The sequence below is a fragment of the Bufo gargarizans genome, chromosome 1 (genome assembly GCF_014858855.1).
Source record: "Bufo gargarizans isolate SCDJY-AF-19 chromosome 1, ASM1485885v1, whole genome shotgun sequence".
NCBI classification, from domain to species: domain Eukaryota; kingdom Metazoa; phylum Chordata; class Amphibia; order Anura; family Bufonidae; genus Bufo; species Bufo gargarizans.
In genome coordinates this window covers 246,914,285-246,940,085 of record NC_058080.1, presented here as the reverse complement: position 1 = coordinate 246,940,085, position 25,801 = coordinate 246,914,285, and the positions used below count along the sequence as shown (strand labels likewise).

General features: G+C 44.4%; 1 protein-coding gene across 1 annotated transcript; it reads left to right on the top strand.

Moving 5' to 3' along the window:
- The first annotated feature begins 221 nt into the window (after positions 1–221).
- On the top strand, positions 222–24,374 carry LAMTOR3 (late endosomal/lysosomal adaptor, MAPK and MTOR activator 3). Its single transcript, XM_044276152.1, has 7 exons — positions 222–311; positions 7,527–7,556; positions 13,960–13,994; positions 14,445–14,503; positions 19,529–19,662; positions 21,629–21,692; positions 23,914–24,374. Exons 2-7 carry the CDS (start codon positions 7,548–7,550, stop codon positions 23,985–23,987), a joined length of 375 nt encoding a protein of 124 aa, XP_044132087.1. The 5' UTR covers positions 222–311; positions 7,527–7,547; the 3' UTR covers positions 23,988–24,374.
- The last annotated feature ends 1,427 nt before the right edge of the window (positions 24,375–25,801 follow it).

Here is a 25,801-nt window from a genome sequence, read left to right as displayed (position 1 = left end):
ACACACATAACATAGGTGAGCAGCCTCCGGCACTCAGCTGTTGTGAAACTACAACTCCCAGCATGCACATATGCTCCAGTGTGTCAATGGTGCATGCTGGGAGTTATAGTTTCGCTTCCTTATTACAAGGTACGGATATTATATTCATCGCCCTGCTCTGATAGCCCCGCCCATGAACTCCTGCCATAGTCTGACTGTGCCCAGCCCTCAACAGGCATGGCCGCCGAGGACTCCCGGAAGACGAGTATTCTAGAGCGGGTCAGGTGACTGTGGCGTCCCGTCAGCTGACAGGAGACTGGAGGAAGCTGGAGGTGAGTGACTGCTACGCTACAGTCGTGCTGTCTGAACACCTGTGTCTCTATGTAATGGCGGCTGTTCTACCTAATAAGTCATGGCACTTGTGGTGGCAGCAGCCGTGCCCATGGTGTGCAGGCAGTTCGCGTGGACAGTGCCATCAGCAGGGAAGCAGTGTGATGGGCTCAGGTATTCACTGTCTAAGACCAGGGAGACCTCACTTCTGTATGAGAAACCTCATCATCACAGAAATCCGGCCACACCTGACTGCTAGCCCAAAGTGTACATCGCCAGCACCCAGTGCACCCTAGTGAAAAGAGAAGGGGCATTATATTACATCGCCAGCACCCAGTGCACCCTAGTGAAAAAGAGAAGGGGCATTATATTACATCGCCAGCACCCAGTGCACCCTAGTGAAAAGAGAAGGGGCATTATATTACATCGCCAGCACCCAGTGCACCCTAGTGAAAAGGAGAAGGGGCATTATATTACACCACCAGCACCCAGTGCACCCTTGTGAAAAGGAGAAGGAGCATTATATTACATCGCCAGCACCCAGTGCACCCTAGTGAAAAAGAGAAGGGGCATTATATTACATCGCCAGCACCCAGTGCACCCTAGTGAAAAAGAGAAGGGGCATTATACTACATCGCCAGCACCCAGTGCACCCTAGTGGAAAAGAGAAGGGGCATTATATTACATCGCCAGCACCCAGTGCACCCTAGTGAAAAAGAGAAGGGGCATTATATTACATCGCGTGCACCCTAGTGAAAAAGTGAAGGGGCATTATATTACATTGCGTGCACCCTAGTGAAAAAGTGAAGGGGCATTATATTACATCGCGTGCACCCTAGTGAAAAAGTGAAGGTGCATTATATTACATCGCCAGGACACCCTAGTGAGAAAGAGCATTATATTACATCACCAGCACCCAGTGAAAAAGAGAAGGAGCATATTGCATGACCAGCACCCAGTTCACTAGTGAAAAATACACAGAGTATATTACCTCACCAGCACCCAGTGCACCCTAGTGAAAAAGAGGAGCATTATATTACATCGCCAGCACCCAGTGCACCCTAGTGAAAAGGAGAAGGAGCATTATATTACATCGCCAGCACCCAGTGCACCCTAGTGAAAAAGAGAAGGGGCATTATACTACATCGCCAGCACCCAGTGCACCCTAGTGAAAAAGAGAAGGGGCATTATATTACATCGCCAGCACCCAGTGCACCCTAGTGAAAAAGAGAAGGGGCATTATATTACATCGCGTGCACCCTAGTGAAAAAGTGAAGGTGCATTATATTACATCGCCAGGACACCCTAGTGAGAAAGAGAAGGGGCATTATATTACATCGCGTGCACCCTAGTGAAAAAGTGAAGGTGCATTATATTACATCGCCAGGACACCCTAGTGAGAAAGAGCATTATATTACATCACCAGCACCCAGTGAAAAAGAGAAGGAGCATATTGCATGACCAGCACCCAGTTCACTAGTGAAAAATACACAGAGTATATTACCTCACCAGCACCCAGTGCACCCTAGTGAAAAAGAGGAGCATTATATTACATCACATCACCCAGTGCACCCTAGTTAAAAAGAGAAGGGGCATTATATTACATCACCAGCAACAAGTGCACTGTAGTAAAAAAAGAGGAGCGCCCAGTGCACCCAGTACACCTTAGTGAAAAGAGAAGGAGCGTTGTATTACATCGCCAGCACCCAGTGCACCCTAGTGAAAAAGTGAAGGTGCATTATATTACATCGCCAGTAGTACACCCTAGTGATAAAGAGAAGGTGCATATTGCATGACCAGCACCCAGTACACCCTAGTGAAAAATACAAGGAGTATATTACATTGCCAGCACCCTGTACACCCTAGTGAAAAATACAAGGAGTATATTACATTGCCAGCACCCTGTACACCCTAGTGAAAAAGAGAAGAGGCATTATATTACATCACCAGCTCCCAGTACACTGTAGTAAAATAGAGAATGAGCATTATATTACATCACCAGCACCCTGTACACCCTAGTGAAAAAGAGAATAGGCATTATATTACATCACCAGCACCCAGTACACTGTAGTAAAATAGAGAATGAGCATTATATTACATCACCAGCACCCAGTACACTGTAGTAAAATAGAGAAGGAGCATTATATTACATCACCAGCACCCAGTACACTGTAGTAAAATAGAGAAGGAGCATTATATTACATCACCAGCACCCAGTGAAAAGGAGAAGGAGCATATTATATGACCAGCGCCCAGTGCACCCTAGTGAAAAAGAGGAGCGTTGTATTACATCGCCAGCACCCAGTACTCTAGTGAAAAAGTGAGGGTGCATTATATTACATCGCCAGTACACCCTAGTGATGATGATGATGTATAGGCTTGTGTACACGCAGTCTTACCCTTAGGGCTTCGATGCTCTTAGTTGGCTGAAAAGAAGGCATGACACTTTGCCATGGGCCACAAAGACCTAGAGAATAAGGCACCTATTCCAGAGACCAATTTCCTAGCACTTATCAAATGGAGAATCAAGAAAAAGGGAAGGTAGGGAAGGGAGATAAGGTAGGGGGATCTCAAGGTTCAAAGGGTTCGGACAAGATATAGAAAATGTGAAGAGAACAAATTAATAAACGTGAGGGGAAGGTATCTTTAAAATAGATGGGACATTACCAACCGTGAATTTATAGACTAAGATTTAAGAAAACCCCCAAAATTATATGAACCAAAAATAAGTGTTATATAGGAAGATCAAACGCCTGTTTGAAAAGTAAGGTTTTCAGTGCACGTCTGAATGAGAGAAGACTGGGAATAATTTTCAGGGCCAGAGGTAGGTGGTTCCAAAATCTGGCTCCTTGAGCCGAAAAGGATCTAACTCCACGTCTGATCTTATTAACCTGTGGGATGTTAAAATTCGCAGAGTTACTAGACCTCAATGTCCTCAACCTGGTGAATTTATGTCGCGGGTACAAGGGCCCCACACCATAGAATACCCTATGCATGAAGCATCCAATCTTGAACATCACCCGTTGTTGGACGGGGAGCCAATGCAAGGCATTACGATAGGGAGTGATATGCTCTCGGCGGGCAATACCCATAAGTAGCCTTGCTGCGGCATTTTGCACAAGTTGAAGTCTTTGCAAGTTCTTCTTAGGGAGTCCCATGTACAAGGCATTGCAATAGTCCAACTGACTGCTGATCGCTGCTCCGACCAAGGCTTTCCTGAGAGGGGATTCAATGTATTTTAAGATCCTCCTCAGAAGTTGCAGCTGGTAGTGGCAGGTACTAACCACCTGATTTATCTGAGGAGCCAGGGTTAATCTGGAGTCCAAGACCACTCCCAAGTCCCTGACCTGGATTGCTGTCTCAGGGACAGGTCCAAAAGACAATGGCCATTGGGGTGCTGAGGGTGTAATTTTCTGGTCACTGAATGTAATACATTCAGTTTTGGTGCCATTAAGCTTTAGATAATTGGCACTCATGCAGTGATCGATCTCCAAGAGACATCCGGCCAGATCGACTTGATCAACTGTACCTTTGGCAACCCTAAAGTACAGTTGTGTATCATCCGCATAAACGTGAAACTGAAGATTGTGGCTCCTGATGATGTCTGCCAATGGTCTCAGATAGATGTTGAACAAGACTGGAGATAGTGCCGAGCCTTGTGGTACTCCACAGGACAGTGGGAGATCGGCTGAGTGAAATACCCCCAGCTTTACTCGTTGTACCCTTTCCTGGAGAAATGAGACCATCCATGCCAAGGTCTTTTCATCTAATCCAGCTACCACTTTCAGCCGGTTCAGTAACACTTGATGGTCAATAGTGTCAAAAGCGGATGATAGGTCCAGAAGTACTAGGACCATAGAGTCGTTCTGGTCTAATGCCATCAGTAGATCGTCCTGGACATTGACCAGAGTGGTCTCAGTACCCCTTCTGGGTCGGAATCCCGACTGGAAGTCGGCAAGAATGTGATTGGCCTCCAGATATCCCTGTAGTTGTGCAACGACCTCCCTCTCACCTATCTTTGCAGCAAACGGCAGTCCTGAAATCGGTCTAAGGCAGTGATGGCGAACCTTTTAGAGGCCGAGTGCCCAAACTGCAACCCAAAACCCACTTATTTATAGCAAAGTGCCAACACGGCAATTTACCCTGAATACTACAGTCAAGTATAGTGTATGTTCCATGTACATTATCATTTAGCTATAATAGCCTGCCTACATTCATTGCGCTGCCTGAGCTGTTCATAGTGCGCCTGCGCTGATGAATGCCAGGAAAAGTCTAAGGCATATTGGTACACCATAGACTTTCTCCAGAGTGCGAGTGCCCACAGAGAGGGCTCTGAGTGCCGCCTCTGGCACCCGTGCCATAGGTTCGCCATCACTGGTCTAAGGTTACTCAGATCGGATGCTCCTTCTCTTTTTTACTAGGGTGTACTGGGTGCTGGCAATGTAATGTACTCCTTGTATTTTTCACTAGGGTGTACTGGGTGCTGTTCTTTTGTGCGGGACAAGCTGTAGTTTTTACTGGCACCATTTTGGGGTACATTTGGCTTTATGGTTGCTTTTTATCTTATTTTTTAGTAGATCATGTAATATTTTTGTAGAGTCAATTGTTACGGACGCGGCAATACCAAATATTTTTTACATCTTACACAATAAGAGCATTTTTGGAAAACAAAAATCATGTTTTTGTGTTGCAATTTTCATAGAGCCATATTATATTATTTTTTCTGGCTATGATCTTGTGTGGGGGCTCATTTTTTTGCGGGATAAGGTGACGTTTTATTGCTACCATTTTAGGGTACATACGACTTTTTGATTGACGTTTATGTGTTTTGGGAGGTGAGCTCACATAAAAATCTGTTTTGGCGCAATGTTTATTTAATTTTTTTATGGTGTTCATCTGATTGGGTAGTTTATATGATATTAATTTAGAGGTGGTCGTTATGGACGCGGTGATACCAAATATGTTTCTTTTTTTTTACCATTTTTTAAAATAATGGATTTGGGAGGATTATAATATTTATTATATTTAATTTATTTTACTCTGTGTCCCCCATAAGGTCATACAAGACCTCTGGGGGACATGTAACTTAATTTTTATATATTTTTTTTAACTATTGATTTCTCCTGTGAGGGTACTCTTTTCCGGTATTGAGTTCCGTCCTAGGGGCTCAATGCTGGAAAAAAAACGCTTCAGTTTTATCCTAATGCATTCTGAATGGAAAGCATTCCGTTCAGTATGCATCAGGATGTCTTCAGTTTAGTCACTTTTACGGTATTTGGCCAGAGAGAATACAGCAGCATGCTGCAGTATTTTCTCTAGCCAAAATTCCGGAACACTTGCCCAGTGAAATGTATTAAAATTGCAGCATTGACGGATCTGGTCTTCTGGTCTGCGCATGCGCAGACCTTTAAAAATGTGAAAATAATGACACCGGAGAGACGGATCTGGTATTTCAATGCATTTGTCACCCGGATCCGGAAACAAATGGTTTCAGTTTGCACACATTTTTCTGGATCCGGCAGACAGTTCTGGCAACAGAACTGCCTGACGGATTCCTCTAACGCAAGTGTGAAAGTACCCTAACTGGGGCGGACATAGTACCCCAGTTACAGTGGAAATACACCCCCCAGAGAGGCTGTACAGCATAATACAGCACTGTACAGCCTCAGTGCAGGGCTGATCGAGGTCTATGGAAGACCCGACGGCTCCTGCACTCTCCCGGCGGTTACATGACCACCGGGCCGGAACAGGAAGCGCCCCAAAAAATAAAAATAAAATGAAAAACATTTACTGAAATTTACCACTAACATAAAGTACAATGTGTCACGAGAAAACGTTCTCAGAATGGCTTGGATAAGTAAAAGCGTTCACATAAAGTGACACATGTCAGATTTCAAAAACACGGCCTGGTCCTTAAAGTGAAATATGACACTGTCATGAAAGGGTTAAAGAGGTGTTTTGGGACTTTATTATTGATGGCCTGTCCTTTCAACAGGTCATGAATATTAAATAAGTGGGGGTACGACTCTTGGCACTCCTGCCAACCAGCTGTTTGCAGTAGCTTTGGCACCAGGCATTGAAACTACATATGTCTGTGCACTGCATACTGGTCAGGGCTAGTTACTGGTTAATCACTTGAACTGGGGCAGGGCTGAAGTAAGTAGCCCCGGCTAGTGTTTCCAGCAATGCCAAGAAAGCTGATCGTTGAGATGTTCGGGAGTCGGACCCCGGCCAATTTGATACTGATGACCTCTCCTAAGGATAATAAAATCCCCTTCACAAAGGATGGATACCCTGCTAATTAACCGCCACGGATTTGCATATGGCAGTGAGGCATAAAGCAACCTGTGGGGCAAATTTTATATCCACAGCATAACAAATCATAGGGTGAAATTTTTGACAAAAATCTGTGCAAATCAGCATGTAACACATTAAAGAGCATATTCATGCTGCAGAAATTCCACGATGTGTGGCCATACCCTACAGGCGTGTTCACACAACAGATTTTTACAGAGAATTTAATCAAAACCCACTTAAAAAGAGGACCCGTCCCCTCTCCTGACATGTCTGTTTTAGTAGCTACCTGCATTCCCCATGTAAGAACACTTCAGGAGCATCTATTCCTATGGCTCTATGTTCTGCCATTCCTGTATTATTTCTGCTAGAAGTTCACAAATAAATTGCCAGCAGTCTGCAGTAAGGGTACAGAGGGGTGTTACCAGTAGTGGGTGTGTCTGACTCTGTCCAATCAGTGCTGCTCGTTTGACTGTGCAGGGACACGAAACCAATTGGTAACACCCATCTGTACCTTTTACTCCCAGTTGCTGGCAATTCATTCACAAAGTTCTAGTAGTAATAATATAGGAATGTTACAACATAGAATCATAGGAATAGATGCTCCAGAATTATTACATGGGGAATGCAAGTAGATACTACAACAGACATTTTAGGAGAGGAGACAGGTCCTCTTAATCCGGGGTCCTTCAGCCACAGCGCTCCCCGCATCGTTCTCATTGTAGGTGCGGGTCCCAGCGGTGGGACCTGCACCTATCAGTCAATGAGGGCATATCCTAGCGATATGCCCCCATTGTCAGAGATGGGAATACTCCTTTAGTGAGCGTATTGAAAAAGTGTTGTCTGTACATGTCTAATATCCTGTGGGACCACATAGTGACCTGTGCCGCTCTCTAACCACATGTGATTTTTGTTCTCTCTAGGTTCCTGGTGACTGAGAAACCATGGCTGAGGTAAGCAAGCGGACATCGTGGATACTGGGTCTGGTGGGTGTTGTTTGGACCCATTGTGTGAAGGAGCGAGCACTTCATAACGCGTATGCAGTGGATTTAGAAATCCGTCACATGCACCGAGATTTGCGGTATTTTTTCCTGTATTGTAATGGAAGTATGAAGCTTATCTTCACATATTCACCAGAACTAAATAGACTAGAAATCGGTGATCGGGTGACTGAGGTGACAGATGTCCTCATGAGGTACAGTGCACTCCTCCAGTCGAAAGGAAAATGCCCCCTTCCAGTGTGGTAGTTGGACTGCGCACATCTGACTGGTGAGAGGGTGATGAGACACAGAAAGTTCCTGCATCATCCTCCCAGTACACTGGAGGCAGTCACTTGCAGCCTCCCCTATCTGTAGAATACCATCAAATCCAATGGAGCGGTGGCCACACACGTGCACAGCGTTATCCATTTATATGGAAGTTACCAAACCAGCCCTGTACCTAGCAAACGTTTATAGCAGGGATCAGCTGTTCTGAAACTACAACTCCCAGAATGCTCCATTCACTTATATAGGAGTTATAAGAATAACTGCGCATGTTGCATGCTGGGAGTTGTAGTTTCACAGCAGCTGATCCCTAATTTATAGCACATCCTGCGATAGGAGTATCCCTTTAAGGAGTCATTCGCAACCACAGTCCATTTAAACTCTGCATGTCCTGTGTCAAAAAGCAGGATTAAAACCTTTCCTTTGGTTAACCCCTTAAGGATCAGGCCACTGTTTACATTGTCAAGACCTGTAAGGCTGAGTTCACACGAGCGTGACAGATTTGGTCCGGATGCGTTCAGGGTGCGTTCAGTTAAACTCGCACCATTTTGCAAGCAAGTTCAGTCAGTTTTGGCTGCAATTGCGTTTAGTTGTTCAGTTTTTTCTGCGCGAGTGCAATGCGTTTTGATGCTTTTTTCACGCGCGTGATAAAAAACTGAAGGTTTACAAACAACATCTCCTAGCAACCATCAGTGAAAAACGCATTGCATCCGCACTTCCTTGCAGATGCAATGCGTTATTAACGCAGCCCCATTCACTTCTATGGAGCCAGGGCTGCGTGAAAAACGCAGAATATAGAACATGCTGCGATTTTAAAGCATTGCAGAAGTGATGCATGAAAAACAACGCTCATGTGCACAGCCCCATTGAAATGAATGGGTCAGGATTCAGTGCAGGTGCAATGCGTTCACCTACTGCATTGCACCCGCGCGGAAATCTCGCCCGTGTGAACTCAGCCTTACTCTTTTTAAATTTTCTCTTATTTTTTGGCAGTACAAGTTGTAGTTTTTAATGGCATGATTTAATTTACCCTATATTGTATAAAAAAAGAGACCTTTTTTTTCCCCACGTTGTGTTTTTATGACGTTTTGTCTTGCTACTTTGAAATCACTTTTTATGATTTTTTTTTTTTTTTTTTTTGAGGGGGTGGCTGGCAAATCACGCATTTTCCATTACAGCATTTGCCACACAAGAAAAATATTTTTTAATAGTTCAGACATTTTCAGATTCAGCAATAACAGTGATGGTTTTTTTATTTATTTTTATATGGGAAGTTGGGAAAGGGGAAGTATTTTTAATGTGCTTGTGGTTTTATTTTTTTTAATTTAAATTTTTAGTCCCTTTAGGGGAATTTAACGTGATTTTCTGATCAATTATACTATATACTACTGCAGTCTATGGCATGTTTTTACTTTCTGGCTTCACAGGGCCCCATGCTGTCATAGCAAATGATTGGAGCCCCGCATTTTCACCATAAGGCTCCAATCACAGGACTGTGGGAACCCCCTTCCTCTGTCTAACCACTCAAATGCTGTAGTTGCTATTGACCACAGCGTCTGATGGTTAAATAACAGGGATCAGAGTTATCTCCGACCCGGTCATGGTCACGCGGTTTGAGCTTTGAGGCCACGCCATACATCCCTTCTGGATGTACATGTATACCAAAGTTTCGGGAGAGGTTAAAGAGGACCTGTTACCTCACCTGACAGTAACTACTTGAATTCCCCATGTAAAAACTATTCTGGAGCATCTATTTTTATGACTCTGTTATTTAATTCCTCTATTATTCCTCCTAGAAGTTTATGAATGAATTGTGTACTGTCTGCAATAAAGGGCCAAAAGGGGGGGTGTCCCTGTACAGCTTACCAATGGCTGCACTGATTGGATAGTATTAGACAGTGGCACCCCCAACAGTAACACCCAGATGGACCTTTATTGCCGACTGCTGGGAATTCATTCATAAACTTTCAGTAGGAATAATAGTGGAACGGCACAACATACAGTCATAAGAATAGATGCTACAGAACTGTTATTACATGGGGAATGTGCATAGGTCAGGAGAAGTTGCAAACATTGAAGGGAACCTGTCATCAGTCTTGTGCTGTCCATACTAACAGCAGAATAAAGTAGAGACAGGTGAGTTGATTTCAGCGATCTGTCGTTTATAAGTTATAAGTGGTTGTTAAGAACCAACATGACAATCGGGGCCGGTTCTAGGTGAAATGGGGCCCTGGGGCGAAAAACATTAAGGCCTCCTCCCCCCCCCCCCTCCCCATGACACTTGATGATGACTTTTACAGAGGAAACTATATATTGTGGGGCACGGTGTATGCTATATATGTATAACATAAACATATTTCATTTGAAAACTTAAAGTTGCTTGGCCTTTGGGGATCTCGGACACCACTTCAACACTTTAGTTGGGGGGCTCGGCGGAGCTGATGTTGTGTTTTATCCTAATGAGAGAGATTTCATAATAAGGATTTGGAGAAAGGGCAGAGGGATAGCAGAGCAGGGAGAGGCCGGTGCTGCTACTAGGGGGTCATACCATGGGGGAGTAATAAAGCCCACCATAATGCCCCCTCCCCCAGTAGAAATAATTCTCCTTATAATTTGACAGTGCCCCCAGTTGAGCTAATGTCCCCATAATGTGCCAGTATAAAATACCACTATACAGTGACCCCAGTAAATGCCCCAGAGTGCTCCTCTCCCCCCTCCCTCCTAGTCCCCCCCATAATGTACCAGTATAAAATGCCCCATATATAGTGCCCCAGTAGATGCCCTCAGTGTCCCCCATAATTTGTAAGTATAAAATACCCCTTCTCAGTGCCCCCGTAGATGACCCCATAGTAGTCCTCTCCCCCCTTCCCCATAGTACCCACCATAATGTGTCCTAGTATAAAATGCCCCTCTACAGAGCCCCCATATAAAATAACCATTCTTTGTGGCCTCAGTAGATGCCCCTATAGTGCCCACCAATAATGTGCCAGTAAGAAGTGCCCCCATAGATGTTCCCCAGTAATGTGCCAGTAGCTAGAGCCCCCCTATATCATGTGCCAGTAGCTAGAGCCCCCCTATATCATGTGCCAGTAGCCAGAGCCCCCCCTATATCATGTGCCAGTAGCCAGAGCCCCCCCTATATCATGTGCCAGTAGCCAGAGCCCCCCCTATATCATGTGCCAGTAGCCAGAGCCCCCCCTATATCATGTGCCAGTAGCCAGAGCCCCCCCTATATCATGTGCCAGTAGCCAGAGCCCCCCCTATATCATGTGCCAGTAGCCAGAGCCCCCCCTATATCATGTGCCAGTAGCCAGAGCCCCCCCTATATCATGTGCCAGTAGCCAGAGCCCCCCCTATATCATGTGCCAGTAGCCAGAGCCCCCCCTATATCATGTGCCAGTAGCCAGAGCCCCCCCTATATCATGTGCCAGTAGCCAGAGCCCCCCCTATATCATGTGCCAGTAGCCAGAGCCCCCCCTATATCATGTGCCAGTAGCCAGAGCCCCCCCTATATCATGTGCCAGTAGCCAGAGCCCCCCCTATATCATGTGCCAGTAGCCAGAGCCCCCCCTATATCATGTGCCAGTAGCCAGAGCCCCCCCTATATCATGTGCCAGTAGCCAGAGCCCCCCCTATATCATGTGCCAGTAGCCAGAGCCCCCCCTATATCATGTGCCAGTAGCCAGAGCCCCCCCTATATCATGTGCCAGTAGCCAGAGCCCCCCCTATATCATGTGCCAGTAGCCAGAGCCCCCCCTATATCATGTGCCAGTAGCCAGAGCCCCCCCTATATCATGTGCCAGTAGCCAGAGCCCCCCCTATATCATGTGCCAGTAGCCAGAGCCCCCCCTATATCATGTGCCAGTAGCCAGAGCCCCCCCTATATCATGTGCCAGTAGCCAGAGCCCCCCCTATATCATGTGCCAGTAGCCATAGGCCCCCCCTATCAACATGTGCCAGTAGCCATAGGCCCCCCCTATCAACATGTGCCAGTAGCCATAGGCCCCCCCTATCAACATGTGCCAGTAGCCATAGGCCCCCCCTATCAACATGTGCCAGTAGCCATAGGCCCCCCTATCAACATGTGCCAGTAGCCATAGGCCCCCCCTATCAACATGTGCCAGTAGCCATAGGCCCCCCCCCCTATCAACATGTGCCAGTAGCCATAGGCCCCCCCCCCTATCAACATGTGCCAGTAGCCATAGGCCCTCCCCCCTATCAACATGTGCCAGTAGCCATAGGCCCTCCCCCCTATCAACATGTGCCAGTAGCCATAGGCCCTCCCCCCTATCAACATGTGCCAGTAGCCATAGGCCCTCCCCCCTATCAACATGTGCCAGTAGCCATAGGCCCTCCCCCCTATCAACATGTGCCAGTAGCCATAGGCCCTCCCCCCTATCAACATGTGCCAGTAGCCATAGGCCCTCCCCCCTATCAACATGTGCCAGTAGCCATAGGCCCTCCCCCCTATCAACATGTGCCAGTAGCCATAGGCCCTCCCCCCTATCAACATGTGCCAGTAGCCATAGGCCCCCCCCCCCTATCAACATGTGCCAGTAGCCAGAGCCCCCCCATCATGTGCCAGTAGCCACCAGTATTGTACCCAAAAAAAAAAAAAAAAAAACACTTATACTTACCTCCTTGGCAGCAATGCGATGCAGGCCTCTTCCGGCCTGTGTCCCGCGCTGCGCCGACCTCTGATAGGCTGCAGGCACTAGGCCTGCAGCCTATCAGAGACAGGGGAAGGGACATACCTCTCCCTCCCCTGCCCTGCTGCACAGCCATCTGTATCGCTGTCCTGAGGACGGCGATACAGATTACTGGAGATGAGCGCTTCCACAATTGAAGTGCTCATCTCCGTGTGACACTGCCAGTCCTGCCTATAGTTGTGGGCTGGCGAGGGGGGGGGGCCCTAAGGACTCAAGGGCCCGGGGGCAATTGCCCCCCTTGCCTCTATGGAAGCGCCAGCCCTGATGACAATCATTGCAGACTGGGCCTGGAAAAGAGTCCGGGCCACCTGAGGAGAGTCCTGGTTATTCATGAAGTCCTGCTCTCCCCCCACCTGCTGATGACTGACAGGCTGCTACCTAGTTTTCTCCCTTTCTCTCTAGGAGAGAACTGCCAATCATCAGCAGATGGGCGGGAGAGCAGGAGATTAGGAATAACCAGGACTCTTCTCAGGTACATCTGACTCTTTTCCAGGCCTGGGCTGCAATGATTATGATGCTGGTTCTCAGCAACCACTTACCTTTAGCTCATGAGTGGCACACCGCTGACATCGGCATTTCTGTCACTATTTTATACTGCTCTGTGAGGTCAGCGAAAAGTTGATGACAGGTTCCCTTTAAAGGCCATGGACACCTATTTAGGGTATATTTTTATTATTGGATTATGCTTATTTGGGGCTACAACTCATTTTTTACTTTGTCTTGATTAAAACATTTCAACAGTTTGTCTTCTACAGCTTTCTGTTTTCACTGCCTTTGCAGACTGTTCTTCATGGTTTTACTGAAATTCGTCAGAGAGCTGCTCTGGCGGCTGAATCTGCAGCTCTTACCCCTGAACTCCTGACATCTCATGAACACTAATTCTAGCTAACCTTTTCAGTTTGATAGTGCTTTATGAGCTGTCGGGAAAGTAGAGATAAGAGGAGCCATAGAGCAGCGGGCTTCAATAAAACCAGAAATAACAGACTGAGCCTTCAGACAAAACAACGTTTTTCTCAAGACCAATTTAGAATATGATTTTTTTTTTTTTTTTTTTGCCAAAGATAAGTAGAATGTACAAATTAAAAAGAAATTACAAAAGCGCCCCAAAAGTTTTCATAGCCTTTTATGTCCCAAATCACAATGGTTTAGGTATATTCACATGGCTTTACATAGATTCTAGGCATCTATACCATGCACACAGGATATTCCAGAAGTGCCTGATAGGTGAGGGTCTTATGTTTTGAACACCTGGGTATCACGAGAACAGGGTTCCACCGCACACAGTGACACCTTATTGGGTATTCTAATGCCTGCCATCTTATGCTTTATTCTTCCACTTGTGGGGCCACGCTCACCTGTTGTTTTTTGTTTGTTTTTTCTAGGACTTGAGACGGTACCTTTACAAAAAGCTTCCAAGGTATTCTGCTTCCCTCCTTTGACCTGTAGCTATTAGTCCATTGTCATGCTTATCTGATCCCATTTGTACCGTCCCTCTACACCAGAGATACCCAACCTGCGGCCCTCCAGCTGTTACAAAACTACAACTCCCAGCATTCCCTGATAGCTGAAGGATGTCCAGGCATGATGGAAGTTGTAGTTTTCCAACAGCTGGAGGGCCGCAGGTTGGGCATCCCTGCTCTACACTGAATAGACCGGGGCAGTATAGAAATCTTTCATGGCTTGTGAGGGTCATTTTTGAAACCTCTTGCGCTTGAGGTTTTGATAGAAGGTGATTGTACATTTTCTGATAACATGACATTTCAGTATATATTACAGCAAAGTAATTTAATTTGTTGGACAGGCATAAATGTATGTACTGAGCAGTAAGTTATGCCCATTCTTAACTTCTTAATTGTTAATTCAATAGTGTTGAAGGCCTTCATGCGATTGTAGTGTCAGACCGGGATGGTGTGCCTGTTATTAAAGGTAAGAGACCTGAATGGACATTACAGTGTGTACATGCGTGGTGCAGTTCTCTGGCTGTGAACCCGGGTCACTTAATTGGTAATATAAACTAATGAATGATGCTTATATGCCACTTAGGGTCCATTCACACATCCGTATGTGTTTTGGGGATCCGCAAAACACGGATACCGGCAATGTGCGTTCCGCATTTCTGGATCCGGGCGGCACATCGTGCGGCCCCATAGAAATGAATGTGTCCCCAATTCCGCTCCACAATATGCGGAACGGAATTGCAGACGTGTGAATGGTGCCTTACAGGTCCTTTTTTCAACTTCTCGCCCTTATTGGTGAAGTCACAGCTTTCTGTATGGTCACAAGATGGCTGTATATGTAGGGGGAAGTAACAGGATCCATCATTCAATCTCTTGTGTGTTATTAGGGAGGAGGCTGCATGATGTGTCACATGCCCCTCTATCTGCTGCCATTTTATGTACAGGGCAGAAGTCTGTTCAAGAAGGTAATGTCATGTTAGTGATGTGGGAGGGAACACCACACCGACAACAGGAGGGAAGGGAAAAGGAACTAGGTCTTAAAGCTAGGTAAAGTGAAACTGACACCCCCTGGGGAAACCCAAATCCTAGCCCTGACTCCTATCTGTATGAACGGACCTTGAGGGTAGGAATTCATACACTGGAACCTATGACCCTGGAAACCCTTAATTGCCCTAGAATAGTGTCAGGGCTTGAGATGACCTTTTCCTTCCAATATGAAAGAACCAGCGTCTCCCTGAGGCCTAGTAACAAAAGACAGAGGGGAATCGACAAAATATAAAAGGGAAGTAACACTTAACTTCTGAAGTAAATGGACGAGCAGGAACTCAGAAGTGGACCACACACCAGCACTGCCAATACCAAACTGAAGCTATCAACCGCATAGCATGATGGGTGAAGCCAGACTAAATAGAGGAGTTGGAATGACCACTAAGCTAAACCTGAGACAAGAGGTGTGGTCATTACCAGCAACAACACTGAAACAAGTAAAACCAAAGAGGCTGTCAGATCACATCACGTGCAGCCAGTCTCTTAGATCTTCGGACTCCTGTCACGTTAGAGACTGTGACAGGTGACTTCACTGTCATTAACATACTCAGGCTTATATTAGCAATAAAGCCACCCACCTCTTTAACCACTTCAACCCCCCTAGCTGAAACCCCCTTAATGACCAGGCCACTTTTTACACTTCTGCACTACACTACTTTCACCGTTTATTGCTCGGTCATGCAACTTACCACCCAAATGAATTTTACCTCCTTTTCTTCTCACTAATAGAGCTTTCATTTGGTGGTATTTCATTGCTGCTGACATTTTAACTTTTTTTGTTATTAATCGAAATGTAATAATTTTTTTACAAAAAAATGACTTTTTCACTTTTAGTTGTAAAATTTTGCAAAAAAAACGACGTCCATATATAAATTTTTCGCTAAATTTATTGTTCTACATGTTTTTGATTTAAAAAAAAAAATGTTTGGGTAAAAAAAAAAAAAATGGGTTGGGTAAAAGTTATAGCGTTTACAAACTATGGTACAAAAATGTGAATTTCCGCTTTTTGAAGCAGCTCTGACTTTCTGAGCACCTGTCATGTTTCCTGAGGTTCTACAATGCCCAAACAGTACAACACCCCATTTCGGAAAGTAGACACCCTAAGGTATTCACTGATGGGCATAGTGAGTTCATAGAACTTTTTATTTTTTGTCACAAGTTAGCGGAAAATGATGATTTATTTATTATTATTTTCTTCTTACAAACTCTCATATTCCACTAACTTGTGACAAAAAATAAAAACTTCCATGAACTCACTATGCCCATCACGAAATACCTTGGGGTGTCTTCTTTCCAAAATGGGGTCACTTGTGGGGTAGTTATACTGCCCTGGCATTTTAGGGGCCCAAATGCGTGCAAAGTAGTTTGAAATCAAAATCTGTAAAAAATGACCGGTGAAATCCGAAAGGTGCTCTTTGGAATGTGTGCCCCTTTGCCCACCTAGGCTGCAAAAAAGTGTCACACATCTGGTATCGCCGTACTCAGGAGAAGTTGGGGAATGTGTTTTGGGGTGTCATTTTACATATACCCATGCTGGGTGAGAGAAATATCTTGGCAAAAGACAACTTTTCCCATTTTTTTATACAAAGTTGGCATTTGACCAAGATATTTATCTCACCCAGCATGGGTATATGTAAAATCACACCCCAAAACACATTCCCCAACTTCTCCTGAGTACGGCGATACCACATGTGTGACACTATTTTGCAGCCTAGATGCGCAAAGCGGCCCAAATTCCTTTTAGGAGGGCATTTTTAGACATTTGGATCCCAGACTTCTTCTCACGCTTTCGGGCCCCTAAAATGCCAGGGCAGTATAAATACCCCACATGTGACCCCATTTTGGAAAGAAGACACCCCAAGGTATTTAATGAGGGGCATGGCGAGTTCATAGAATTTTTAATTTTTTTTGGCACAAGTTAGCGGAAATAGATTTTTTTTAATTTTTTTTGTATTTTCTCACAAAGTCTCCCTTTCCGCTAACTTGGGACAAAAATTTAAATCTTTCATGGACTCAATATGCCCCTCACGGAATACCTTGGGGTGTCTTCTTTCCGAAATGGGGTCACATGTGGGGTATTTATACTGCCCTGGCATTTTAGGGGCCCTAAAGCGTGAGAAGAAGTCTGGAATATAAATGTCTAAAAAAATGTACGCATTTGGATTCCGTGAGGGGTATGGTGAGTTCATGTGAGATTTTACTTTTTGACACAAGTTAGTGGAATCTGAGACTTTGTAAGAAAAAAAAAATTTTTTTTTCGCTAACTTGGGCCAAAAAAATTTCTGAATGGAGCCTTACAGGGGGGTGATCAATGACAGGGGGGTGATCAGGGAGTGTATATGGGGTGATCACCCCCCTGTAAGGCTCCATTCAGACGTCCATTTGTGTTTTGCGGATCCATGGATCGGATCCGCAAAACACATACGGACGTCTGAATGGAGCCTTACAGGGGGTGATCAGGAAGTCTATATGGGTGATCACCTCCCTGTCATTGATCACCCCCCTGTAAGGCTCCATTCAGACGTCCGTATGATTTTACGGATCCACGGATACATGGATAGGATCCGCAAAACACATACGGACGTCTGAATTTTGCGGATCCTATCCATGTATCCGTAAAAATCATACGGACGTCTGAATGGAGCCTTACAGGGGGGTGATCAGGGAGTCTATATGGGGTGATCAGTGGTTCATAAGGGGTTAATAAGTGACAGGGGGGGGGGGTGTAGTGTAGTCTAGTGGTGTTTGGTGCTACTTTACTGAGCTACCTGTGTCCCCTCGTGGTCGATCCAAGCAAAAGGGACCACCAGAGGACCAGGTAGCAGGTATATTAGACGCTGTTATCAAAACAGCGTCTAATATACCTGTTAGGGGTTAAAAAAAAATCGCATCTCCAGCCTGCCAGCGAGCGATCGCTGCTGGCAGGCTGGAGATCCACTCGCTTACCTTCCGTGCCTGTGTGCGCGTTGACAGGAAATCTCGCCTCTCGCGAGATGACGCACGGATGCGTCCAGGAGGAATGAATCGACCGCCTCCAGGACGCATCCGTGCGTTAGGCGGTCTGGAGGCGGTTAAAGACAGTTTACACATTTTAGCTCTTCTCCAAGAGGATAGGCTTTCCAAGTATTACAGGTTATGTGCATACAAGGAGCTATTTCTCAAGTAAATTGTACGTCCTAGTAATGGCTCTCATTAGGACGGTCATTTCACACACATCCCATTTCATATTAGGGCTGCTGTTTTCATCCCAGTACTCCCATTAAACATCTGCCTACTATGGCTGCAAATATAGCTTTGTGGAGTGTCTTACACATGTACTACATTGAACAGCTTGAATCCGCCGGAGTGTCCCCTCTTTATGATGTCCATATACCTTAATAAGGGCAGGGCTTGTCACGACTCATTTAAAGGAGTTCTACAGGAATGATTTAAAATGCCCGCCAGCAACCTGTCCCAGAATGTGAGCAGGACTGGTTGCCTCCATTTGCAGAGCTGCCTAGAGGGGTGAGGGGTTGGGCCCTCACTGGACTGCTCTGCAATAGATGGTAATGATGTGATCCTGCCTATGATATGCAATCATGGCTGAGCAGCCTGACGGGAAAAGTCACCAATGTGTAGTTGTAAATTAATGCAAGAATAAATATAAACCTGGAGTCTTTATTAAAGGAGTTATCCCATGACTAATGTAAAAAATGAAAATCAGACAGCATATAGTACCTGACAATCTCTGTCTAACAAAGCTAGAACCGGCCCTGTACCTCACATGGATGCAGAGATCTCCACATTCATTGCTCTGCTAGATTGATATCAAGCTGACAGCTTAGGAGTGTGTCTTTTCTACTGCAGCTAAGGGGGCGTGTCCATGCTCTCCCTATCACAGCTCAGGTGCCAGTTGAAGGATGAAACTGAGCATGTGCGGCCTTCTCAGTGAGCAGGTCAAAGAAATTAGAAAAAAAAAAAAAGCATTTTATTGAATAACTCAGTGGCTATGCAAAATTTTTAGTTACATGCAATTGCAAAAGTATTCAGATCAAGGTGCTGGTTTGAAAACTGTAGAATATTTTTTTTGTGGGACAACCCCTTTAAAACAAGGAAACTTTGTGGTATTAGAAAGTTTTATCCAAGGTTAGATTTGATTATAAACAGCAGAACTGAGGTAATTTTTTATACTTGCCTCAGCCTTGCCATAGAGATAATGTCCGCTGGATGTCTTATTCCCTTGTCTGATGACTTATCAACCCCCCAGTCACTGATCTTTCCTTTTTTAGCTAATTTATTATTTTAAACTGATAATTTTAATAATCATTAAAACCATTGAATGCTGCATTAACAGTGTTAGTGATGGACATATAAACAGTATAAATTACATCTCAAGGACCGCACTGAATTGGGTTTTAGGAATGTTCACATTGACACTGACTATATTCCTTGTTTTTGGTTTAATCAGTTGCTAATGAGAATTCGCCTGAATGTGCTCTGAGACCATCTTTCCTATCCACATTTGCGCTGGCCACTGACCAGGGAAGCAAGCTGGGACTCTCCAAAAACAAGAGCATCATATGTTACTACAACACGTATCAGGTAGGTTGTAGGCACAGTCTGACTTCACAAACCTTGGATGTGATTATCACTAGGCTTCAGCGAATCGAGCTTCAGCGGATAGATCCGAAGTCGATTCATTTAAAAACGTTGTTGTCAATGCTGTTTCCGTACAGCATTAAAATGTATGGGCTCCATGTAGTCAATCACAATTAGGGCAAAGATGTAAGACTCGAGCTCTCCTTAAGGTCCTTTGCTAACCTTCACTTTTCCTCTGCGTTCGTCACCGCCTAATGTATTTCAGTGCAGTACATATCACATCGATATTCAATGGTTTTTAGTTCTTTGGGGCAGATGCCTTAATACTTGCCCAGTTTTGCCACTTTTGTTAATATGATGTATGGCTGTAATATATTTATTAAAATGTTGGACAACTCTTGGTAAACATCTTTATAAAATTAGTGGCGATTTACATGCTGTTTTTTGTTTTTTTTCCTGTGAGATTCTGAGATTTACTTATGATCTGGTGCTGCATGGTGTTCACGTTGTATAGCATTATGCATGTCCATCTTCTGAGCCAAGTGCTGTTGGTCACACATGCTCCATCAACCCACGGTCAGGTCTCTGTGTAGTGATCCTCCATTCTCTGCAGAGCAGATAATAGGAATAGCTTTCTGCAGGGAGGAGATACTTTGGGTGAGATTTATCAAAACTTTGGTAAAGTAGAACTGGCTTAGTTGACCACAGCATCCAAAAAGATTCCACCTTCCATTTTCTAAAGGTCTGAAAAATGAAAGGTGGGATCTGGTTGCTATGGACAACTAAGCCAGTTTTCCTTTACCCCAGATAAACCTCCCATTATTTTTAGTTCCTTTGCAGTGAACACAGGGCAGACACCTATTTCTCTTACCTGCTGTGCCAAGAATATAGGATTACTTTGTAGAAGCCTGTCTGTGGGGAGAGTGGGCATGTGTGACCGGCATCAGTAGTTGGACGTGCACATTGCCATACACTTTGAACACTAGGTGGCACCATATTATGGAAGTAAATGTCAGAACTCTTTACTGGATCATTTTCAACAGCATGTAAATGGAAAATATGCTTCATTTTTAGATCTATAAAATAAACAGGACATGTAATGGTTGGACAGCCGTTTAGGTTGATGGTCAAGGGTGGCTGTCATGGACTTTAATCTGCTGTATGGCAGACTTTGCTTTAAGTAATAGCTGTCTAATTTTTTTTTAAGTTTGTTTAAAATGTAAGGTAAATTTTAATCTGGTTTTCCAGGAATATGTCGCACTTTGTGTAAGTGCACTTTTCTAATATACTTTGTACTTCAATTCCTCACCATTTTGGAACTTTCCAGAGGCTCTAAACATTTATCATTGTAGGTGTGTTTGAGATTATTTTTAAGACTGCAGTTGCTTTGTGCACTTTTGCCAAATTCATGCAGATGTAGCTTGGTTTTAATAAATTTGCCAAAAGTGTGATGGGGTGTCACCAACTGTCGGTGAAAGTACTGTACACCAGGGGTTGTATGACAAGGAGATGCTTCTTTTTTTTTCATAAATGACATACCTTTTCTAATCTGTAACCCTGATAAACTTGTCCATCCGTCTTTGAAGGTGGTGAAGCTCATCAAAAGTCGCACAATTTCACCAAAAGTCGGAAATAAATTCACAAAATACAACACCCAGCATTGCTTACGACATTTTTACTTTACAAAATTGCTCTAGCAGATTTGAAAAATGTCCCCCTTAGTACCTAATCCTGCACATAAAGGTGAGGCACTGCTCCCCTTAGATGTGAGCAGGATAAGATACAAAGAAGAATGCTTTCATTTGCTGCCAGCTAACGGAGATCTTGAAAATGATGCTGATGGGTAGAGAGACCTTTGTAGAATTTTTTATGTAAAAAATAAAAATAAAATGCAAACCCTTTAAAGGAAGTAAATGTTCTGATCAACACTTCATTACTATTTTCTGTAAATTGTTGATTTGTGTTTCAGGTTGTCCAGTTCAACAGACTGCCATTGGTTGTGAGCTTCATAGCTAGCAGCAATGCCAATACAGGTGGGCATTGGTGGTACAAGTTTGTCTCTCTAGCATTCATCTGTCATGTACTGAATGGACATCTATCTGCTTATAAACGTGCACATTCTGTGCATTGCATATCAGTTGGTGACGTATGATTGTCGGCTGGAAACAAAGGGTTTCATGGGTTAAATTCTAACCTACTCTGTACCTGTTTTTTATTAAATTATTACTGGATCCTGTCAAAATTGATGAGATCCACTAAGATCCCCATTTGTGTATGGTCAGGTGTCAGGCCAACTACTATTCCACTAATGAGACTGTATTCATATGTCTCCTTGGCACAATATTATGTAGCCCTTTAAATCTTACATTATACATGATAGGTTTATGGTGGCAGATGTATTTTAAAGGTGTTCACTCCTGGAGAGCTTTTCTGACCGGTGGCGGGAATGATACTTAGTTGATTTCCCCCACTGCTGGGTTCTGACTTCATTGCTCCCCCTCATGCACCACAGCTCTCGGGTCTCTCCGCATCAACAACTGGTTTTACCCATGCGTTAGATGACTCATTGGCTGCAGCGGCCTTGAGAGCCACGTTAAAGTGTATGTTGCTGCAGGCTTGAGACTTGCAGTAGCCGAGGGGGAGAAATAGAGCCGGAGCCCAGTGGCAGGGATCAGGTAAGTTAAGATTTTGGCTACGCTGAGGGGTCTGCAGAAAAGGCTGAACAACCCCTTTTAAAGGGTTTGTCCGGGTTCAGAGCTGAACCCGAACATATCCCCATTTTCACCCAGGCAGCCCCCCTTTCTTGAGCATCGGAGCAGTTCATGCTCCGATGCTCACCTTTGCCCTGCGCTAAATCGCATTTTCTGAAGTTCCGGTGACGAACCGGGCTCTCCTTAGGGCTGCCAGGCAGAGGCTTCCGCCCAGCAGCGAGCCCGGTGACGTCACCGGCACTGATGGGCGGGCTTTAGCGCTGTCCTAGTCAGTAAAACAGCTAGGGAAGCGCTAAAGCCTGCCCATCAGAGCCGGTGACGTCACCGAACACACTGCTGTGCGTAAGCCTCCGCCCGGCAGTGTATTATTGTAAATAAAAGAGCCCGTGCCCTGCGCGATCCAGCGCAAGGCAAAGGAGAGCATCGGAGCATGATATGCTCCGAAGCTAACATCAGGGGGGCTGCCTGGGTGAAATTATGTGTATGTCTGGGTTCAGCTCTGAACTGGGACAACCCCTTTAAGGATGCAGGTAGGTTTTCCCTTCCGACCTTGTTTTTTGTGGAACAAATTGAATGGTTTTCTTTAGTTGTCATTTTGAGGTGTGTATATATTAGTATTTCATTTATATTCACTATTATTTTGCGTATGTGTGTGAGGGAAGGGGACCTCAGAGATAAAGGGCTTCAGCGTTAAAGGAGTTTTACAGGTCTAATATTGGTAGGATAGGAGCCCACCAATTCCCTGGCTTATAGGTCTTCAGCGCCACAGCGAGCTCGGCAACCATGGTACTGTCTACCATACATTTGGTAATGGCTGTGCCTGGCATTGCAGCTATGTCTTATTCTGATCACCATGTGTATCTTTTTCCCGCCTGCTCCTTCACAATGGTGCAGACAGCCATATTCTGGTGAATGTTTATTTCACTCGTCATCACTTCTAAAGTGACATCACAACCTATTGCAGAAATACGGAAAATGACAAATTACAACATTTCACTAAAACAAAGGCCATACTTACTGGTTAAAAATACCAGCAGACTCCAAGATGCCACCAGTATAGGATGAAGCCTGCACAGTAGCAAGCCACTGATAAAATCCACCCATATCACTTTCATCAACGAGGGGATAGATGTTTAACAGTTAAATTGCACACACAGATATGGCTTCAATAAGCTTCCAGTCATACTGTTATGTGTAGTGCACCATGTTGGCTAAAATGCTGTTGGTCACAGCCTTACTAGGATTGGAGGGTGGCACTTCTAAGCACAGGTACTGACAATCCAGACATCACAAGGCCTAGCTGCATCCTACACACATCATAAACACGAGGGATTAGTTGATATTTTGGCCAAAATAAACCAGATCACCACCCGTGCTGATGGAACCCATTGTGTTTCAAGTCGAAGACCCTTGATGTTGATAGCGAGTGTGCGTATTTTAGAAAGTGTTTGAATGAACATGGACTTCTGCATAAAGATACAACAGATTATACATTTGTGAATTGTACCTTTTTTTTTTTTCTTTTTCTTTTTTCTTCTTTTAGGTCTAATCCTTAGCTTAGAAAAAGAGCTTGGTCCCTTGTTTGAGGAGCTTCGGCAAGTAGTGGAGAATTCTTGATCTGTACAGTCCCTAAAACGAATCCTGGACTTTTGGTGTGGCAAAAGATTGCCATTTCCACAGCAGTCAAATGCCTAGCACGTGTAGTTCCTCCATTGCACTGAATAATGTTCCTTTCTGCTATGGAGATGGAAGACATCTTCTGTTTGTCAACCTTAACTTTTGATATTTGCTAAAAAAAAAAAAACAGAGCTACCAGCAGTCAAGAAGATGTATCTAGTTGTAGTTCCACTGGGTGATTAGCTGACTGCCTCCTTGCCTAGCAGGATACCTTCAAATATACTGTGTAGTGACATGGTGCAAGACATAAAGTGTATCCTTTGTTGTGCTCTCTATTGCTTTGCTAACCAAAACCACATTAAACTTTAACCAGAGCCAATGATGAAATGTGTCTCCTCAATAGTAGTTCCTTGATAGTATCACCAGATGTCGGTAATATGCACAACTAAGAAAACCTTTCTAGGCATAATATATTTATCAATGTCCGTTTTTCTAAAGCAAGTATCGAATGAATGAATATTTCACTGACCTAAGATTGGCTTGGGTTACAGCTGTGGATTGGCCTTTGTGTTGGAGAGCATTTCCTAGGCCAGTGATGGCTAACCTCCTGCACTCTAGCTGTGGTAAAACTACAACTCCTAGCATGCTCCATTCATTTGCATGGAGTTCTGAGAACAGCCAGGCAAATGTACATCTTGGGAGTCGTAGTTTTGCCACAGCTGGAGAGCCGGAGGTTAGCCATCACAGTCCTAGGCAATGTAAGTTCCAGAAATGGACTGCTGCTGTCAGTCCTCAGTGTCACAGGGGTACTGATCGGCCTGAATGCATGCAGCCTTTGTATTGGTCACCTTTCTGTTCTCTTTGTGAATGATGACAGATAATTTTAGGTGCAACTTCACACATCTTATAACACCCTGTAGCTGCAGGTGAGACAATAGGAAGGTGGCAGCAGCTTCACCCTCACACATAGTGAAATCTCTCGGTCCAGACCATTTCTGTCCGAGATAACAGAGTGACTCTGTGTGCAGTTCTTCATTTGTACAGCTCTTGAAAAAAATTATCTTCATTTTTTTTATATCATCGCCACTTAGACGGGCTGCCATATTTAACATGTGTGCCAGAAGAACACATGTTAACTAGTGGACCTCTATGGACGCGCTAAACGTGTCCATAGAGGTCCACTAGTAAGAAGACAAGAGTCCAAAAGAGTGTTTTTTTTTTTTTTTGCCTTCTGTCTGTCTTGTATATTTCAGTATACTGTTATAGACTATGCTATTTCATCCTGCGGAGTATACTTTTTCACATGGTATCATGTGCATGAGGGATGCCCCCGTCTAATGTTACGTCGTGATAGATTACCAGCTTACACGGTATACATGTGGAGGCTATGCACTCTTGCTGTTGTATCATTCCTTTAATATTTGAGGCTTAGACTAGTTCTCATTTTGGGGGCAGTTACTTTACACACAGGGTTAGTTGTTGTGCTAGTCAATCAAATTGTGTGTGTCCTTTTATTACATTTTTTGAAGGTACTCCTTTCTATATTTTTTATGTGTGGATTTATGTTTTTATAATATAGGAAACCATTCAGTTTAATTTCTGTGCAGTAGGCTCTGTCTAAAAGAAAAATTCAGATTAGACCTCATGTACACTGCCATATGTATTAGGGTCCACAAACATGTGTCTGCAAAATGTTGTTTGTATTTTTTTAGTTTTTTTGTTGACCCATTGACTCCAATGGGTCTGTGGTCTGCTTTTTGCACCAAGGTATAGGACATCTTCTATATCTTTGTGGAACTGACATACGGATGTGG

Excerpts from the sequence above, each read along its gene's own strand:
- LAMTOR3 (XM_044276152.1), top strand. Across the intron at positions 14,504-19,528 it reads TGGTGTGCCTGTTATTAAAG|TTGCTAATGAGAATTCGCCT; the intron begins GTAAGAGACCTG and ends TGGTTTAATCAG. Across the intron at positions 21,693-23,913 it reads TAGCAGCAATGCCAATACAG|GTCTAATCCTTAGCTTAGAA; the intron begins GTGGGCATTGGT and ends TTCTTCTTTTAG.